This window comes from Natator depressus, chromosome 3 (assembly GCF_965152275.1).
Source record: "Natator depressus isolate rNatDep1 chromosome 3, rNatDep2.hap1, whole genome shotgun sequence".
Lineage (NCBI taxonomy): Eukaryota > Metazoa > Chordata > Testudines > Cheloniidae > Natator > Natator depressus.
In genome coordinates this window covers 199,164,952-199,183,497 of record NC_134236.1, presented here as the reverse complement: position 1 = coordinate 199,183,497, position 18,546 = coordinate 199,164,952, and the positions used below count along the sequence as shown (strand labels likewise).

General features: G+C 46.8%; 1 protein-coding gene across 1 annotated transcript in view; it reads right to left on the bottom strand.

The window, feature by feature from the left end:
* JAG1 (jagged canonical Notch ligand 1) overlaps positions 1–15,896 on the bottom strand; it is a 35,914-nt gene extending 20,018 nt beyond the window's left edge. The window contains exons 1-3 of the mRNA XM_074949648.1: positions 15,435–15,896; positions 14,356–14,661; positions 3,826–3,877 (exon numbers count right to left, since the gene is read on the bottom strand). Of these exons, the coding sequence (XP_074805749.1) occupies positions 3,826–3,877; positions 14,356–14,661; positions 15,435–15,587 (511 nt within the window). The 5' untranslated portion in view covers positions 15,588–15,896. The remainder of the gene's footprint in view (positions 1–3,825; positions 3,878–14,355; positions 14,662–15,434) is intronic.
* Positions 15,897–18,546: the final 2,650 nt, after the last annotated feature.

Below are 18,546 nucleotides of genomic sequence, written 5' to 3'. Positions count from 1 at the left end.
GGACTACCCAAAGGATAAAGATACACACCCATTTCACTCCATGGCACCAGAAAGCCATGTTTCCCCCCAAAAAAAGGTACAAAGCTCCTCTTCTTGCCTCCATGCAGTCACCCCTCCCTCCATATCATTTGGGAGCATGTATTTGTTGCACAGATAGGTAGCTCTGCCATGTTTCATTCAAGCTGCTTAGACCTTTAGGGCCATAGCCACAGCCTGCTGAAACCAATGGCAACACTCCCATGAATACAATGGGTTTTGGATCAGATCTTTAGTGCACTGAATTTTACCATGAAATAAAGGTGACCGGAGTTGGTCTTTTTTGGTTATCATTAAAGTATCTTTCTTGGATACAGGTCACAGTAATATCACTGCATATGTAATTCCTGATGAGAGCTCATGTAGACATACATGACCCTGGTCAACACCTGCCATTAGCCATCACTCAGAGCAAAGGTATTTTCATAATCAGGTATGCCATGTTCTCTTGTATTCTTTCCGCACCCTCCCCCCAGTCCCACCTGGCAGGACAGGAGAGGACACCACAGCCCTTCCACACCCAGTCCACATCAAAAAGTGTTTAAGGTTAATAATGGGCACACAGTGTAAAGAACGAAGCCAGCCTAGAGAAAGATCTTGGTCATTCCCTTGACGACATCGGACTTGGGATCTCAAGCTTTGAGAAAGAGGTTAGAGGAAACATTAACCAATTGGCAACTGATGAGGTGGAAGAGAGAAGCCCTCTGAAGATATTAAAACTTCTACTGTGCTCTACACCACAGAGCTGGTAGGGTTCAGGCAGCGTTTGGCTCAGCTGCAGAGCTATAAATGTTTCTTTTTGATTTGGGGTGGTGCAGCTAAAGTTCAAAAAACTTTTTTCAAGTGTGACCAGCAATGTTGGGTACCCCACATGATATGCCTTGTAGGGGCCCGATTTTCAGAAACTGCTGAGCACCCACCCTCAGAAAAGTTAGGCACCATGAGCTGTCTGTGGCCACCCAAATTGATTGGTTGCTTTTTAAGATCTTGGCCTCCAAACATCTTCCAGCTATGGTTTAATTCACATTATGCTGAAGCCTCTTATGCTTGATTTGAATTCATGTGCAACTGATACAAGTAAGCTACAATCGCACTTGGGCATACCCCTTGTCAGCACTGTTTACTTTATTGATGAAGCAACAGACAGTAGTAGTGAGCTGGAACCTAATCCAGGACAAAACCAAGAATACCTCTGGGTTAAATCCTGGCCCCATGGAAGTCAAACTCCCTTGGACCTCAATGGGTCTACACTGCAATTAAAAACCCACAGCTGGCCCATGCCAGCTGACTCGGACTTGCAGAGATCAGGCTGTTTAGCTGCAGTGTAGACATACTGGGACTCTCCCACCTCGCAAGGTCCTAGAGCCCAGGCTCCAAGCCATGCATGAACATCTACACCACAATTAAACAGCCCCAAGGCCAGTGAGCCTGAGTCAGCTGGCAGGGGCCAGCTCAGGTTGGGGGGGGGGGGGTTTACTTGCAGAGTAGACATCCCTAATGGAGCCAAGGTTTCACCTTAAGTGCTACAGGGGATACAGCAGAACGGCTGGTGGGGGAAGACAAGGATACAGAGAAGGGAAGGTCAAGTCTAGATTTATTTTTAAATGACCAAATTTCCATCAGGTCCGTCATATGCCATTAAAACAATGAACCCTGCCAGAGCAGTGTCCAGGACACAATGATACTATGCCCTACTTTTTCCAACAGCCCTAAAGAAAAAAGGTCCAGTAGAATTTTATGGAATTAAACTATTAGGGTTTCATAGGAAATGCTATAGAAGCCTATAGAACTTCAACCATTTAAGAGTTTTATTGAAAGCTTAGCATTCCCTGTTAAAAATTCTATGGAGATCTCCTTTAAAGTTGGCCAAATCTACCGTCAGCAAGGTGGTGACACCCCAGGAAGGAGGAAGCGTTTGTGCAGTAGGGTCACTTAGATGACCCAATTAAAAATATACAATGGTGAAGCTATTGAGAGAGAGTTTAATCAGGAACATATGCAAGAACAAGTCTGCACTGGGTCAAACATGCTGTTTGGGCGGGTGTGGGGGGAGAAACCATGAGGCAGTTTTCTCTGAAGACAGTTTTGCTTCCAGAAGATTAGAGCAAAGAAAGGCTTCATTGTGAAGCTTTGGAAAGTCTGTTTCATGAAAAAAAGATGAGCTCAAATAATAGTAGAGATGGCAAAGATCCAGGCTGAAAAAAAATTGCGATCTTACTGTAAACAAGACCTTCATTTTAAATGCAGACCTCTTCCATTTATAATTGGACGCTGCCAGTATAGCAGCACTTTTAGATATTTTCCCCCTTGAATGAAGTTTGTGCAACCGAGACAGAAGGTTTCCTGATCAGTGGTCCTGGACCTCAAATCATGCATGCTGCTCTTTCACAGTGTCATTAGTCACAGCTGACAGGAAGGGACAGCATGGGTGTCACTTATTGGCAGTTTTCATGAGTTTTGTTACGTGAGAACTTCTTAACTTGTGGAACTAGTGGGACTTCTTAGAAAGTTAAGGCCGTTCCTGAAATCTGATCCATGCAGAGGGATCCCTGTGCCCAGCCACTGCCTCTGTGGGGTCCACACAGGCACAGGGGTTTGCCCCTACAGATTCAACTGAAAGAGTAGGGCTTTAACACTTCACACACATCTGTGGGTCCCTCTACCATGCTGCGTCTGGAGTCCATTCCAGTCCCAAGCTGTGGATGATTTAAGTAGTTTCTGTCTTCACAGTTAAAGTGGGGCTCAGTGCATTTTGGGGGTGGGAGGGAAGGGAACACAGACATCAGGATGGCGAACAGAAGGTCTAGTATTTTCTTTGCAACATTTGGCAGAGCATTTCCAACTCCTGGTCAGAAGCAAAACTGCTTATTGTGTTAACAGCAGCATGGGCGTCTTAGGGACCCAGAGAAGGAACCACAATAGAGGCACAAGGCTGAACTCCTAAATTTAGTGGTAGTTTTATACAGTGAATATTAACATTTAATTATAGGTATACACACCCCAGTGACAGCTGGATATCAGCAGCACAGCTCACAAGCTGTTGGGGTTTATAGCTTCCTCTGACTAGTATGTAAAGCTGAAACTGACCACACAAGGACAAAGAAATTGACCAAACAAAGACATTCCAGGGGAAGATCTTCCCCCTCAAGCATCCCCCATGTTTCAGCCAACTTTATCAGGTGGTGTCTGCTACATATTTTCAGTTCCTGAATACAAATCCCTAGATAGAGAACCTATTCTCCCCCCCCACCCCCCGCCCAAGAAAAACAAGTACTACCACCAGTTTCTCATCGTTCATCATTCCAAAATCGTTTGGATAATGACTACGTTAAGTCTCACTGTGGCTTTTATAAAAGTGATGGGTAGCCTAGAAAAAGCTTTCAAGGGTGCTTAAGTGACCAACACTTAAATCCCATTGACAGTCAAGAGGATTTAGGTTCCTGGTACTCAAGTAGTTTTTTTTAAAAAAGGGACTTAAGGGGTACAATTTTTAAATGTGCTTATTGCCACTTGGATTTTTCCCCTCCCTGGGGACTGATGTAGGCCATACCAACACATGTCCTCGCTTATCAGACCCAGACCCTGCAATCTGCGCCGCAGATCCCTGCATTGTGTGACTTCCCTACTTCCTGCAAGGTGCTTTAGAACCACATGCAAAGCTCCAGCAGAAGCCCCACCCTCAATTTGTGGGAGAATACAGTCACAAACTAGCCCCGTTCACATAAAAGCCTTTCAGCAGAGAGCTGATTGAGGAGTTTTGAATGAGTAAACCAAGGAATGAATACTTACTAGCAGTGTCATTGCTGTAATCCCATGCCTCAACAAGCAACGTATAGGATCGCTACAAAACAAAACAAAAAAAAATATATATATATATATATATTAGTACCTCAAACAGACAGCACCTTTAAAAAAGCAAACATTTTTAATATGCATCTGATGGGAAAAAAATAAAAATCAAATCTCCATCTCTCTCGAGACTGTATCCACTGAAAACATAAATAGGCAACAGATTATACTGAGACAAACATGATCCTCTTGTAACCTCTTAAGTCACCTTATCCACTCTGACTTGAGACCTTTCACCTTGGATTGCTCATCTTTGTCATCACTAATGCATCTTATGTACTTAACCTGGAAGTACAGCTTTTGACACTATGCTGTAAGTTAGAATTTAGCAAGTTTGGCAAAAATGCACAGCTGGGGGAGGGGGGAAGAGGAGAGAATAATCAACTGCTTGAAGAGCGTTTTAGTTACGAAATTTCTGCTTTGTATTTAGTTTTAGATCCTGACATTTTTTCCATCCTGAAAGCCGGGGCGTTGCAAAGATTATTCAGCTTGCCTCGGCAGTGCAGTCTCTAGAGGGCTTTGCTTTTCAGCACCCCTTTGAAAGCTTTGTCTGCACTAGGCCGTCACTGCTCCCACAAGTATCAGGTAACTAAGGCAAAAACTGATGAATCTCCGAAGGGGGTGGGGAGGGAGAGGCTCTGTAAAACAAAGCCTCAGATCACACTATTAGGAAGAATTAGGGAAGCAAGAGAAGTAGTGACACACAGGTGTGTCACATTTATAGACAGACTAATCTGCCAATCAGGTCTCTAGCATTCCCATCATCATAATAGTAAATAATCAGCAGCAGCTCCACTAACCAAAGAGACTGCTTCAGGCTGGAAGTATGCCAGGAACTACAGCTAAGCTCCCTTTATCTTCAAACCTGACTCAGGAACAAAAGTCATTAGAACTATCCCCACCTTTATTTGGCTATGTTCTAGCCCGATCCTGTGTTCCCCCCTCCCACCAATACTGTCATGCTACCAAAAATGTCTAGGCTTACATACAGATTTTTAAAGAGTCAAAAGGTTAAGAATTTAGAAAAAAGGAAACAGAGGTGATGGGTTTGATTTAGTCAGATGTCAGTCTAACCTTTTGCAAGGAGGGTGTGTGAAAAAATTATTCACAAGCTAGAATCTTGTGCAAGAGAAGTTGAGATTGGTGAGGTTTATTTTTCACACTCACTTATATTCTTGCTAGCACTAAGTATCAGTCCATTTGTAAAGACAGTCGCATGTAGCAATTAAATACTATGTTACCGGACACAAAACCACGTTTATAAGAGACTATAGCTGCAAGGTGTAAGCATCAGGCAGACTTCAAAACCCCTCCTGACCTCCCCTCCCCCCAAAAAGTCAAAGCCAACTAATTTCTCACCACTGGACACAGCATGCAGCCTTTGAATGGGGGGGGGGGGGGGGAGATCTAGTTTGTGATGGACACTAGCTTGGAATCTAGCCTAAATACATTTCATATTCAAAGCAGACTCAGATTCCATTTCATCCACTGATAACTGTGGGAAAATGCTTTGAAAAAAGCAAGCAAAGCTGGGCAAGCCAAGACATGTGCCCAGCCTTCCAAGCAAAGTATAGATCGGCCCTAACCATTTTTGGTTAATATTTCATCAATAAAGTTACACATTATTTGTTACTATTCTGGGAAAAGGCTTGCAACTTGGAGAAAATGCTCTGAAACAGCTTTAGAAGGCTTTCCCACACAAGTCAGAGGTAAAAATTCCTGAGACATAATTAAATGTACATTTCATTTCACTTGTGGCATGGCTACCGTCACCTCTCCTCCTCTGTTTAATTACAACACTGCCAAACCCAAAACAGAGCATGACATGTTACAGCAAGCTTGCAAAAATATATGCTACAACTGAGAATAAATTATGACAACAATTTGCACTATTTCAATAAAGTTAAGGATGTTTTCCTTTTGGCCTTGCATAATTGTTTTGGAAGATGTTCCGTCTAAACTCATAGCAACAGTCCCTGCTTAGTCCTTAGGCTTGTTTACCAACACAATCCACCCTCGAGGAAAGGAAAGGCAGAATCCCTGCTTTAAGAGCTACTGTTGCCACATACCTGTGTAACCAATTTTCAACAAACCACAGGGCTTCATTTAAACCAACACCGAACAGGGCAACCTCCCCCTGTCCAAAAAAAAAAAATAAAATCTACCTTTGCAAGTATTTTTACAGAAAAAAATTTAGCTAAAGAAAGCCACATTTTATGATTGGCAGAGAACTGTCATTTCATCCAGTTGGTTGTGCCCTCCCTGACAAAGTGAAAAATTTGTGCTTAAGGAAGTTTATCAATGAGATACTTGTTTTTTGAAACTAAAAAAAAGCTAGTAAACCCCCTAAGATGCAATCAGGTGACTGCACTAATCTGACCAACCCATGATAAGGAATTTCTCTGCAAAGACTACACAGTGTTGAGATGTTAGCCTATTTTAAAAGGTGCCCATCATTCCCACTTTACAGATCAACAGTTAAGATATCTCAGGAATGACTACTTACAGCATGGAGGTTTAATTTTTCCCATGCCCACACCTGACCTCTGCACATCTTTGAATAAATATACATCCAGACACAAGAATTCCATATCATGCACCTTATTCCATCAAAGCAAGGTACCAGGCAGCAAATCAGCAGTGAACTATGATGGAGTCACACCCAATTAGCCACTATAAATCTAATCTTGACCAGAAGGCAAAGATTCAAGTCAGCTTTGGTCTCATGCTAGAAAGGAACTTCAAGCCACTAGTTTGCAGAACGTTCACACTTTCACGGTTTAATCAAAACCAAGAACGTGTTACAAATATACCATCATGGTCACATCTGAATGATTTTACCAAAGCTAGGAGATAGTTAAAATAGCTGGTCTTATGTGTGGTAGTATTGAGAGCACTAAACACATTTATGGAGGTGGGTTAGATAGCAAAGTGAAACCAAAGAGTTTTGAGAACCTTAAAGGCTGTTCTAAGCCAACAATCACCATATTTATTCCTGATCTGTAGATGACAGAACCCATGAACTTTCATGGCCCTTTAAATCGGTCATTGGGAGTCACTTGTGAGGGTGTGACAATAATGCTGCCTCTTTCCAGATTATTCAGTGCTTTAAGTCACAGCCAGAATGGATGCATAATCCAGGAGGGGTTTAAAAAGCAGAGAAGTCTTTGGAAGAAATAGGTGTCAATGTTTTCACGGGGGACTAAATTTCAAGGGCCAAAACTGAGACACATTAAAGAGGCCAGATTTTCAGAAAGCAGGTCCAGAGGACTGTCGGCTGGGGGAAGCAAGCTCCTTTAAAGCCCCCTCCCCCCAAAAAAATCATTAGACCCTTTGGGATCTTGGCCCCCCACATGTTGAAGAATACTGATCCAACAGGACAGATCAGCAAAGGAACGTCATTGTCGTTTATGAAGGGATATTCCCCCTTTGGGGGTCACGACTCCTGTCCTAGAGAATTAAGCACCCGAGACACCTGCCAATTCAGTGTTTCACATGCTTCGTGACGAGCAGCGGGAAGTCCGATCTGACTTGTATATGCTTCTCTTCTGTCAAACAGGGAAATCAGGTTAGCCACAGCAATGCTCAACCTGTGCCCTGACAGCCACATGTGGAGACAAGTCTGCCTTGCAGCTCCCCGCTTGCTCTGCCTGGGTCTCCGGCAGCGTGCCAATCCCTACGCACTCCAGCCTGGAACAGGAGACCGTGAGCTGAGAGCCACGGCAACTCCGCCCATTAGCTAGAAGGGGGCGTGGCAGGGAAGAAAGGAAGAAATGAGGAACTTTTTAAAACCTCTAGGGGGCAGGGAGAGCAAGACAGACAGCCCAGAACAGATTTACAGCTAGCCACAATACCACTTCCTCAGATTGCTCAGCAAGGTTCTCACTGCAGTGCCACATCACCACATGACGACAGAGTCAAGACGACACCACACGAACGCCCGATCACATCAGGGCCATCCCGTTGGCTTCCACTCCATCTGTTGTCAGAGCTGAAGATGACTGGTTTGCTATATTTCACTGGATGGCCCCTTCGGCAGGAGAAGGAAGAGGAGAGAGAGACTCGTCTCCTTTGTTGAGCACAAGGTAGCTTGCAAGCTTCTCACTGGGCCTCCCTATGTAAAACATAACCCTACAAGTTTTACTCTGTATACCCAAGATGACATTGCACACCACTCAGGTTTTGTTTATGCAGACAGTAACCTCACCTCCCATAGGCCCTGGCTTTCAAGAACTTCAAAGGTTATATTAACACCCTTCGCATGCAGGGCAGGGTATCTGAGGACCAATCACAATGTGCCCATGGCATAACACACTCAGCTCTTGATGGTGCAAAAAGCTGCTCTATCTCGGCTCTGCTGAGAGAGGTAAAACACTTTATTGCCACATTAAGAACAGGCCATACAAACAAATGTAACTACATTAGCAGCTGCCAGGAGCCTCTGTCTTTGACAGCACAAGCCAAACTGGTCAAGAACTTCTCTGTGATACAGCTGTCCTCCTCCTGCCAAACGATGAAGGACACAAAATTACCGCTATCCAAACTATGTGTGCTGCATCCAATAAACCAGGCTGATCTCTGATCTGGCAAGCCTGCTGGAATAATGAGTATCCTGTGAATACATAATGTGCTGAAGTTGCCATTGTGTGAAGTCAGTCCATGGTTTGTCTGGGAGCCGAACTCTGCTGAGTCTACTGCTGCTTCCTGTTGCTTGTCCTGTATTAGCATTATTTTTGGATAGGCCCCATTATGTCCTGTAATCCTCACTGCAGTCAGTATGGCCACGCTATTGTTCTTGGTTAATATTAGCAGTCAATGCCTCCGTCTGGGTGGCCGGACTACAATGTATTCTAATCACAGCACTAGAATGCACTAACCAAACAATGCGCCAGAAAAAGATCTTTAAAAAACTATGGCATCTCAATTTTAACAGACTTCAGTTTGGGGGGCAGCAGGGGGGGAATCTCAGCAGCAGGGTGCAGAATATTACAATAGCATTTTAATCAGTGCCTTATCTGATTACAAGGTTATTTCTTCACAAAGCTCTCACTTGTCACCAAAAAGACCCAGTAAGTAGGCCAAGATGTCAATGGTCACTTTAAACCCTCTCCAATAAGATTACTCACTATTCTTGTCCTTCTCCCTACCTGTTTAAAGCATCCCAGTGATAATTAAATGCACCAGTTACAAAAGGGTGGCAAGGTTAATAGAGAAAATACCTAGTAACCAGCCAAGCAAAACAGTCAGGTTCACACAGAGCAAGCCTGAACAAGAGGCCTTTCTACTTATTACCCAAGTGCATAAAACCTGGGCTGAGCTGGGAAAGGAATCAATGTTTGACTATTTACAAACCACTTTAACCGCCTCTATCCACATTTTACAGTTTCTTCAGAACACAACAACAGTAATGAGTGTAATTGATGCTGTAGAGCAGGGACCATAGAATCACCAGTTCCATGCAGTCACACCACTCAGTTTTCTTTTGACATCTTTCCCCATCTATAAGATGCATGTAAGTTACTGGTTCGAGTGGCATTTTCTAAAAGACCCTCTATGCCAGTGATTCTACACTAAGTGTGAATTCAGGGTTTTTAAGACCAATCCTGTTCCCAGTTTGTTTTAAAAAATGTATTAAAGAACTGTAGCTGAAGTCCACAGGTGCCATATGACTTTTAGATTACTGGACTGAGCCTGGGAAAACTGCACCTAGTTTTTATTAAAAAAATCTCTAGTCTAGAGACAAAATAGCATCTCATGTAATGAACTGCATCATCAGTTTTAACAGCAATAAGAATTAGTGTGCTTACACTCTAATCTCAGTTCATAATGAAATAAAGGGACATAAGGTTCTAATTAACCTGAGGAAAGCTAACCCAAAAGGTATCAAGTCTTATGCAATACAAAGTCAGACATTCAGCTACATAGGGTATGAGATGACAGTGCCAAATGTATGATATCTGAAGAAGCTTCCATATGTGTGTGTGTGTGTGTGAAATATCTAAAGAAGCTTCTATATATACACACACACGCTTTAAGGAGGGCTACCCTGGGCCCATTCAGCTCCCACCAAAGTCAGCTAGAGCAAGCCTTTATTTAATCAAGAACAAACTAAAAGTACCTACATACAAAAAATAGTTAGTGGGACTGATTTACTTATGGACGGACTACAGCTATAGGCACGGTAATAAAATGGATTCACACTGAAGGTGAAATCCAAAACTGGACTGGAACATAAGCGTCCCTAAAAAAGTGATAGATTAGGAGTGGAAGAGGTACCTTTTAAAAACACATCACTCCTCTACATTCCTAGGAAAGAGTTTGAATGTGGATGCCAGTTATTTTCTGGAATGTCATTTAATATACACGCTCCATTTTGGATAATACCGCCCATTCAAACCATGGCACTCAGATGGGGAAAAATACTGTTTACCAATAATTAAAGCGGTACACGTGTTCCAATGTTAATATAGTCTTCTTCCTTGGACAGGGGCACTACCTAAAATTAGGGATGTTGATATTACACACGTCTGTTAAAACCTATAACCAGCAACAAACAACAAAAAAGTCTTTATATTTCTGGCTAGTGGCTACTAGAAGAAAATATGTAATGCCAGTTCAGAGTGTGTGTTTCACATCTTCAGGAACAGACAAATTTTGTTGATAAAAAGGACAGACAGTTAGTGTTTTCTTAGCCAAAGGGTGAAATCCAAAACTTTTCTTTAAGTTTTACAGTGAAGCAGTTTAGAGGTTTTTGCACCTCAGATTCTTGGTGCCCTGACAATTGTGCCAACATTAAATGATTACAAGGATCACAATTTTTTTTTTTTCTAGGATAAACAAGCAGTTTGAAATCTGAGCTATGGACACCATAGAGGCTGCCAACTTTGACCTGCCTCATGGTTACAGCCTCAATGAAGCCGAAGGTAACTCTTTGCATAAACACAACATTAATGCTGAACTTTGTTTGCTGAATGAACGCAAAGCTCTTTTAAAGCATGAGAAGCCATGAGATTTTGCAGTCCACTTTGGAAAATGCCATTCTTATAACTGATTCTAAATTAATCCTTTTGGATTTTGACTGACCATTTATGACAGCAGAATTATGCTCAATAACCTGCAAAGACAAACTTCAATGTAAGGAACAAGGAAGATTTTGGTTTGAAACTTCCCTATAGGTTTCATGGATGTACAAAGTTCTGAAGAAAGTTCCTGGTGCCTTAAAATGAACTGTTGTATTTAGCTAAAGTATAGTTGTATTTTTAAAGAAGAACTGCAATTTGCACATTCTTTGGCTTAGGGCTGCAGGTGCAGCTTTCTGGATGTACTCTTTATTTCCTTCACGCTGGTCCACTGCCCTGTTGCCTAGCAACTTATTCAAGCCTCCAATCACTTAAATGAATTTACAGCCCACTATTTCCACTCCCATTACTCACAGGGGTACATATCAAAACCTACACAACAGCAAATCATGCAATGTTCTTAGAAGGCAAGTTCCAGCTCTTCAGATCTACTTTCATTTTAGGAACTGAATCTAAGAATTAAAGTGATCAGCGCAAACTTGGATTTTTGTTTTGTTTGTTATTTTTAAAAACACCCTGCCTGGTGCATAAAAATCTTTACAGATCTAAAAACATCTTAACTATTTTCAACACAAGACACAGAGAAGCAGTTTGGCATGGGAAAAAAGATGTCAAAAAAAGTGTAGTCAAGGCAACAAGGCTTCCTGATGTTACTCACTAAAGCAGGAATGTCCAAGAAAAGCCCTTCCTCAAACAGAAAGATAACAGAACTGATGCATATTCAGAGGCTACTACGAATTGCCAACTGGCAATATGATTAACACTTAGCTCTGCCTTCTGTTAACCTTCAATGGAATTCTCACTTTGGTGTATACAAGTCAAATCTGTATCTGACAAATCGTTACAAGACAAACTTTTGTCCTCACGCTTAAGATAGGGAGAAAATAGCGTTTTAAAGTAATCATAAATGTGGTAATTGAATGGAGTAGGACCAAAGTTTCCATTTCAGAGTTACATTAGTACCACATTATAAGGGATTCAATATTCTGTTCGTATCTTTAAAAAAAATTAGGGTCTCTTGAAATGTTTGGACTAAAATTAGAGATGCAAACTAAGAGCTTTGCCACATTAAGTATTCCTTTGTTCAATTGCTTTAAGAACCACAGTGGCTAGTAGTAAACACCATTTCCCCATGGAAGCGAAAGCAGGTTCAATAAGTGAACAAACAGGTGATCAATCTTAGAACAGCTTGTTTTCTTTGGGGGTATGAAACAGTTACAGAGTTCTAGCATAGGAGTCAGCACTTCTAACTTCACACCACCCAAAAGACTTTTGAGAGGTGACGGTGCAAAGATGGGTTTCTACTATCCTGGGATTCCCTGGCTTGATTAGATCCAGCTAACAGGACAATGGAAGCAAGTCTTTCACTAAGCAGAGATCAGCTAATACATGTAGCCAGGCTTGTGGTTGTTTTTTTTTTAATGCCTTCAACTTTTGCACATCTGTGAATAAGTTACCAAAAAATTGAACACACTTGAGAGTGTTTTTAAAAAAAACACGCAAGATAAAAACCACCCTAGATCAACCAGGCCTCTGAAAACATCAGAGCCCAGAGCAGAAGCATCACAGCCCCTGGCAGTACTTCAAATACCACAGATTTCTACAAAACCCTTGATCCCGTCGATGGGATATTTGAAAGGAAATAAAACTTATCAATTTTTTTTTAAAATAGGGCTTACACTTCCAAACAGTTGTGCAAACTATACTATTGTACTTTGTAATGCTTCAAAAAACATGGGCTTGGGTTTATCCCTGCAGCCTTCAGTTCTTGGGGGGGGGGGGGGGGGGGGAGAACGACACAAAAACCCCCAACCTGACACTCACTAAAAGCAGGTAGGAGGCAGCACAGGCCATATTCAAAGCACAGGGCTGGCTGCCCGCTTCGAGATTATGGAGTCCGTGCCTGCACTACAACCGGAGGGAGCGGGCGGGACCGTGATGGTGATCCAGGGACTCCTTGGGTTCTTATCCCATGCGGGTGGGCCAAGCTTGGGAGAGGGTGAGAAGCTGACATAGGCTTCAGTCTCACCAGCAAGGGTAGCGGTTGGGGCTGGGAAATGACACTCCCTCCTCTCCCAGCATGCAGTTAAGAGCACTTTACTTTCTTTCCTTGCAAGGAAGCTCAGGTGCCCAAGGTCAGACTCCTAAAGCCATATTAAGGCACCTAGGTTAGAATGGGCTGACCTTCAGCAATGCTGAGCACTCAGATGGCCCAGTGAAGCTATGTTTGCTCAGCACTGGGGCAGGGGGGGATGATTAAAGGGATCTAGGCTTTTTGGGGGGGGGGGGCACTAAGTTTAGGCACCTAGCTTTGAAAAGCTTAGCCAGTTTAGGAGACCCTAACAGAACTGGAGTATACACATTACAGGTATACAGCAAGAGAAGGGGTGTTGTATAGACAGCTGATGTACTCCAAGCAGTGGTTTCATGACCCATTTGGAAAATTGACTATATTCAGGGCTTAAATTCAGCCACAGCTGTCAGGAGTTCCAGTAGATATTCTCAACCCCCCGGAGTTTTCAGAATCACAGCATGGGGGGGGGGGGGGGGGGAGTTCCACGGGGGGCTCCGGGAAACACTCTTGAGAATTTAAGCCCCGATCCTATTAAAGCTTCCCAGTAAGAGCTAACAGCAGTTCTAGCAAAGCACATGGCCCTGGGCCCCACCTCCTTGTGGTCTCTGCCCTGCCACTGAGTTTGCAAACACAGCTGTTGGGGGAGGGAGGGGTGCTGGGAACCCAGGAACATGGAGCCAACTATCCAGCGGTGGGAGGGGGGGGCGGGGGGAGAGAAGAGAGTCCAATGTACCAAGGTGGAAAGTTAAGCCCAGGCTCTTTTCTTTATTTAGCTTCTGGAGTCTGCAAGTGCCTCGAAGCCGGTAACAAGATTCCCTGGGAAGTTGGCAGCTAGTTTGCAAATAGCAGCAGCAGCAGCTTCCATCAACACCAAGGCCTGCAATGAGATTCCCCTTGGGGAAAGCAGGCAGCTTCCCCAAACACTCCCAGGGAAGGGAGCCAGGCATGACACACACTGTTCACATGGGATCGCTGGACAGCCCGCCACTCTTTTGGCGGCTGCACAAGCCTTAACTGGCAAAGGGGGGGAGTGAACTTCTGACCTTACAACTCTTATTAGTGCTGTAAAGTGCAGCGATCCTGGGTTTGCTCCCCTGACCCACTGAGAGCAGGAGCTGATTTGAAAGGCACTAACAGGGTTTGCTCAGGGGGTTCCGTTCCCTCTTTGTAAAGAGAGGATCCACTCCCCCCTCACTCCCCCCCCGGGCCCCACACTGACTTCACAAGTCCCCCACGCCTATATTACATCTCAGAGAAAGGCTTCCATGCAGAGCACCTGGGAGCACCCCTCCCCCGCGCAGCACGCTATTGACTCACCGGCCAGGCAAAGCTGAACGGGAGAACAATCCGGTTCCTTTCGTTATTCCGGTTGTATTTTAAATTAAAGGTATTTCCTCCGATGACAGGCGTAGATCCGGAGCCGAAGCTGCAAGGGCCGCCAGCAGAGACCCGGGATTGATACTCCTTCAGGCAAACTTTAAAATACGTATCACACTCGTCTCTGGTGCACTTTCTATCTCCTGGGTTTCGGGGGCCGTCGCAGCAATTCCCATTTTGCAATTCGCCATTGACGTTTTGCATGGATAAGATCTCCAGTTCGAACTGTCCGGACGCTCGAGTCACCTGTTCGCCCCAAGACAGGGAGGGAGAGAAAGGGATCACTGGGTTGTCTGGCTGCTCTACGCGGCTGCAACCAGAGCGCGCAGGCCGGGGGAATTCAGTCCCAAACGGAGGGGGTTTGAAAGCGAGTTACGCACACCGCCAAGCGCCGAACTTGCAGCTCCCAGATCATCGGGAGGGCAGGAGACCAGAGTCTCCTCTCCACCGCCTGCCAGGAGCGCTGCAAAGGAGACCGCCCCCCCCCCCGCCTCGGGGAACCGGGACCCCGGCTTTCAAAGCCTTAAATTGGGTGTGCGTCTCAGGGACATCACAACCAGGTGCCACCCCTTGGGTAAACCGCGGAGGTTTTTAAAACGCCTCCAAAATTGATCCGCACGGAAGTCTCGAGGGAAGAGTGCCCTGAGCCTTGTTAATACAAAAAAAAATCGTCAGGAGCGACTTGCACCAATTAAGGGGCTTCTGAAAATCAAAGTAGGGAAACGTGCAGCAATTGCATCTTGCTGAAGGACGGACCCCCCCCCCCCAGCTAGGATTAAATCTCACTCAATGAGTCCAAAAACACCTTGCCTGCAACACTTGCGCGTCGTTTAAGGATTTTTTTTGGGGGGGGGGGTTGCACCTAAGGGGCCCCTGCAGAACGGGCGACGCGCGGGGACCGCCGAAGGAAGCTCCCCTGCCCGGCCGGGGCAAAGCGCCGCGAAGCCCGGCTACCGCGTAAGGAAGCGGGGGGGGGGGGCCGCGCCGCCGCAGCCCCCAGCGCGCGGGCGCTCCCGTACCTTTCCCCGCAGGCAGAGCAGGGCGAGGAGCAGAGGGGCGAGGGCGGGTCGCCTGGGTAGGAGCATGCCGCCGCCCTGCACGCCGCCGCTCGCGCCGAGACTACTGCCGCCGCCGCCGCTCCCGACTCTCATATACTCCGCCGCGGGGAGCATGCACGGGTGGCAAACGCCGCCGCTTTTCACCGGCTCCTCAACAGCGCCCCGCTCGAGCCCGGCAGCCTCTTATTCTCCCGCGGCCGCCCTCGCCTTTTCTTCTCTTTTCTTTTCCCTTTTCTTCTCTTTTCTATGGCGATTATTCGGAGCCTTTTCTTCCTTTCAAAGCGCCGGCCGCCGCTCGGCTCAGGGCAGCACAATGCGGCCCCCCGCCCTCCCCCCCGAGAGACACATGCGACGCGCCCAGAGAGAGGGAGCTGGAAGCCCGTCTGGGAGCCCCGCCGCTGCCGGCCCGCTTCATCTATCCCGCGGCCGCGGGAGGGGAAGCCACAGCCGGCGCATGCGTCTCTATTAATATGCATGAGGAGGGGGAGGGGGTGGGGGTGTGGGGGGGGGAAGTGGCACCGCCTGGTTCCCTGGAGGGAGGAGGGAGGGGAGAGCGACAGCAGCAGGGGTGGGGCGGGAGCTGCGCGGCAGGTGAGAGCAATGGCCGCCAGGTGTGGGGGCGGGCGAGCGGGCGGGGGGGGGGATAAGGATGAGCTGGCCACAACGAATAGCCTCACGCAGCGGGCCAGTGTGGACGGGGCTTGCAGCAAGCCAAGGTGTCTCTTGCAGGAGGGGGCAATCAACCCCCTAGGGGCTGCTGCTTGCAGCCGGGACCGGGGGGTTGTTAACCCTTTCGGGTGCAGCCCAGGGGGCTAGGTGCCATCCAGTCCTTCCCCCCCCCCGCACCCCAGCCAATGCAAAGCGCAGCCAGGGTGCGGAGCCCCGCCGGGGGGAAGAGGACTCGGAAAGCCCGCTCCCTGCTGAAGCCAGGTAGCGGATCCACCGCTGGCCTTAGCAGCAGCCCCTAGGCAGCGGCAGGGAAGTGATTTCAGGCGAGCCCCCCCCCCGGGAAAGGATCCAGCCCAGACTGGGGGAGGAAGGGGCAGTAGCGACGCCCACGTGTGTCTGCAGCAGGAGCCCCCCCCAAAAAAAGATTGCAAAGCCTCTGGGGGCTTGTCTAGCAACACCACCAATAACCGCCCCCCCTTTTACACTCCGCGATCGCAGCGCGGGGGGGCACCGGCGTGCACACGAGGGGGGGAACCCCCCAAGTGATCTTGCAGCCCCTGGGCCGCGGTGAGGGGCGAGCCTGTCCTGGAGAGAACCTGCTGCTAGCCACGTGGGCAGGGCAGCGAACCCGTCGCCCTCTACAGCCCAGGCGCTCAGGGTGCGCCCGCTTTGGGTTCACACGGCTTCCCCCGGGCGTCTCTGGAGCCGCCTGCTAGTGGCTGGGGAGGGGCTGGCAGCGCTTGAATCCCCTTGGGGTGGGGGAAGGACTCTGCCGTCTGCTGCCTTGCGAGTGGAAGCTGCGCTGGGGGCCCTGCACCTGTAGGCGGCTCCCAGCCGTGCCCGGCGGGGAGCGGAGTTGGGGGGAGAGGTCTGCCGGGGGTGGCTGTTGGGGAAATGGGCTGGCACCGCTCCTAGCAACGTGGGCCTTCCAGCTCTTGTATGGGCTACATTTCCTTCCCTTATTGGGAAGGCAAGAGACAAGGAGGGATTCCCTAGTCACACAGCCCAAGGCTGGATTCAAGCAGCCAGGGACCCCCACACCCCCCAGGCATTATGGGATCTCCTCCTCTCCCAGAGAGGCAAAAGCAGTGGTATGTGAACCCTTCCCCGATCCTCCATGAGGAGCCCCAGAAAAGCAGGGGGCACCCAGTGCTTACCCCCCTTATCAGAGAGTATTTGTGCATGTGATTGCAGCAGGCTGCTTCTCCTGCCAAACACACAGTCCTCTGTTGGGGGAGGGGGAGGGGGGTCAGTAGGGCTTCCCAGAGCTGTGGGTCTTGGAGTTAACAACCCCTGCAATTGCACAAGGTAGTTCACTCAGTTGTTGTCTCAGGCTGTCTGCAGACTCAGGCAGGCCCCACTGTATGGCTAACATATACTCGGCCACACTTCCATGCTTTTCTTCGCAATCACGAGGGCTAGAAACTTTTCTCTTTTTTTAGAGGAATGCTGAGATTCTGACACAAGCACATGGTTCCAGGAGCTGGGAGGGGGGAAATACCTCCCACCTTCTAACTGAACCCTGATTTAAGAGGCTGTACTGTACACTAGTCAGTTCATCCAGCAATGCAAAAGCCAACCTCAGAACCAACATTCTTTTCCTTGCTTTCAGTTCTATGACAAAAGTGAATTACATATTTGGGAATAATACCTGTGTTCTCAACACAGGCCTTACCTCCTCTAAAATGTGCCCTGTTTGGTACTACTGAAGGTCCCCAGAAAAATCAGAAGATAATTAGAGGATTCCCTTTCAAGAGAATAGTTTCAGTACAAAACCAGCCAAAAAGCAATTCTACCTCTCCCTGGTACTGCCTTGGTAGAGTGCAATGTGTTGTGATTTTACGTCCATTCACACGTAGGACTGTGACGTTATTACACAGGTACATCACCCTCTTTGAAAATAAACCTGGTATGATGAGAAGTTCTGTGCATCTACAACTGGTGGTTCGGGGAGGTTCAATCTCATTAAACACTGTTAGTTCCCAGTCCTGCAAGCATGAGTTGTACCATTGATTTCATTGGGGCTGCTTATATGTATATAGAGCTAAGCATGTGCCCAAGTGTTTGCAGGATCAGTGTTTGCTTAGAACTTATTCATGTTAACATGGCTACTTAGACTAGCCTTTCAAAACAGCGTGAATGGACTAAGACCATTTCTATTTCAGTCCACGTTTTAGCATTCCAGTTTGCAGGAGGCTATGCAATAATATCCAACATTATTTTCAAAACTACTCTACAGAGGGACCTCGCTGACCGCCATAGCTGAGTGGAGGCTACTCCATGCTCATGAGGACCTAGTCCACAATGAGATCTCACTTGAAGAGATAGTCATTTCTAAAAGACTCTTGGGTCCAGAAAGAAGCAAATGTAAAATTAGTTTCCTTCTTATCTTTGCTGTTTGGAA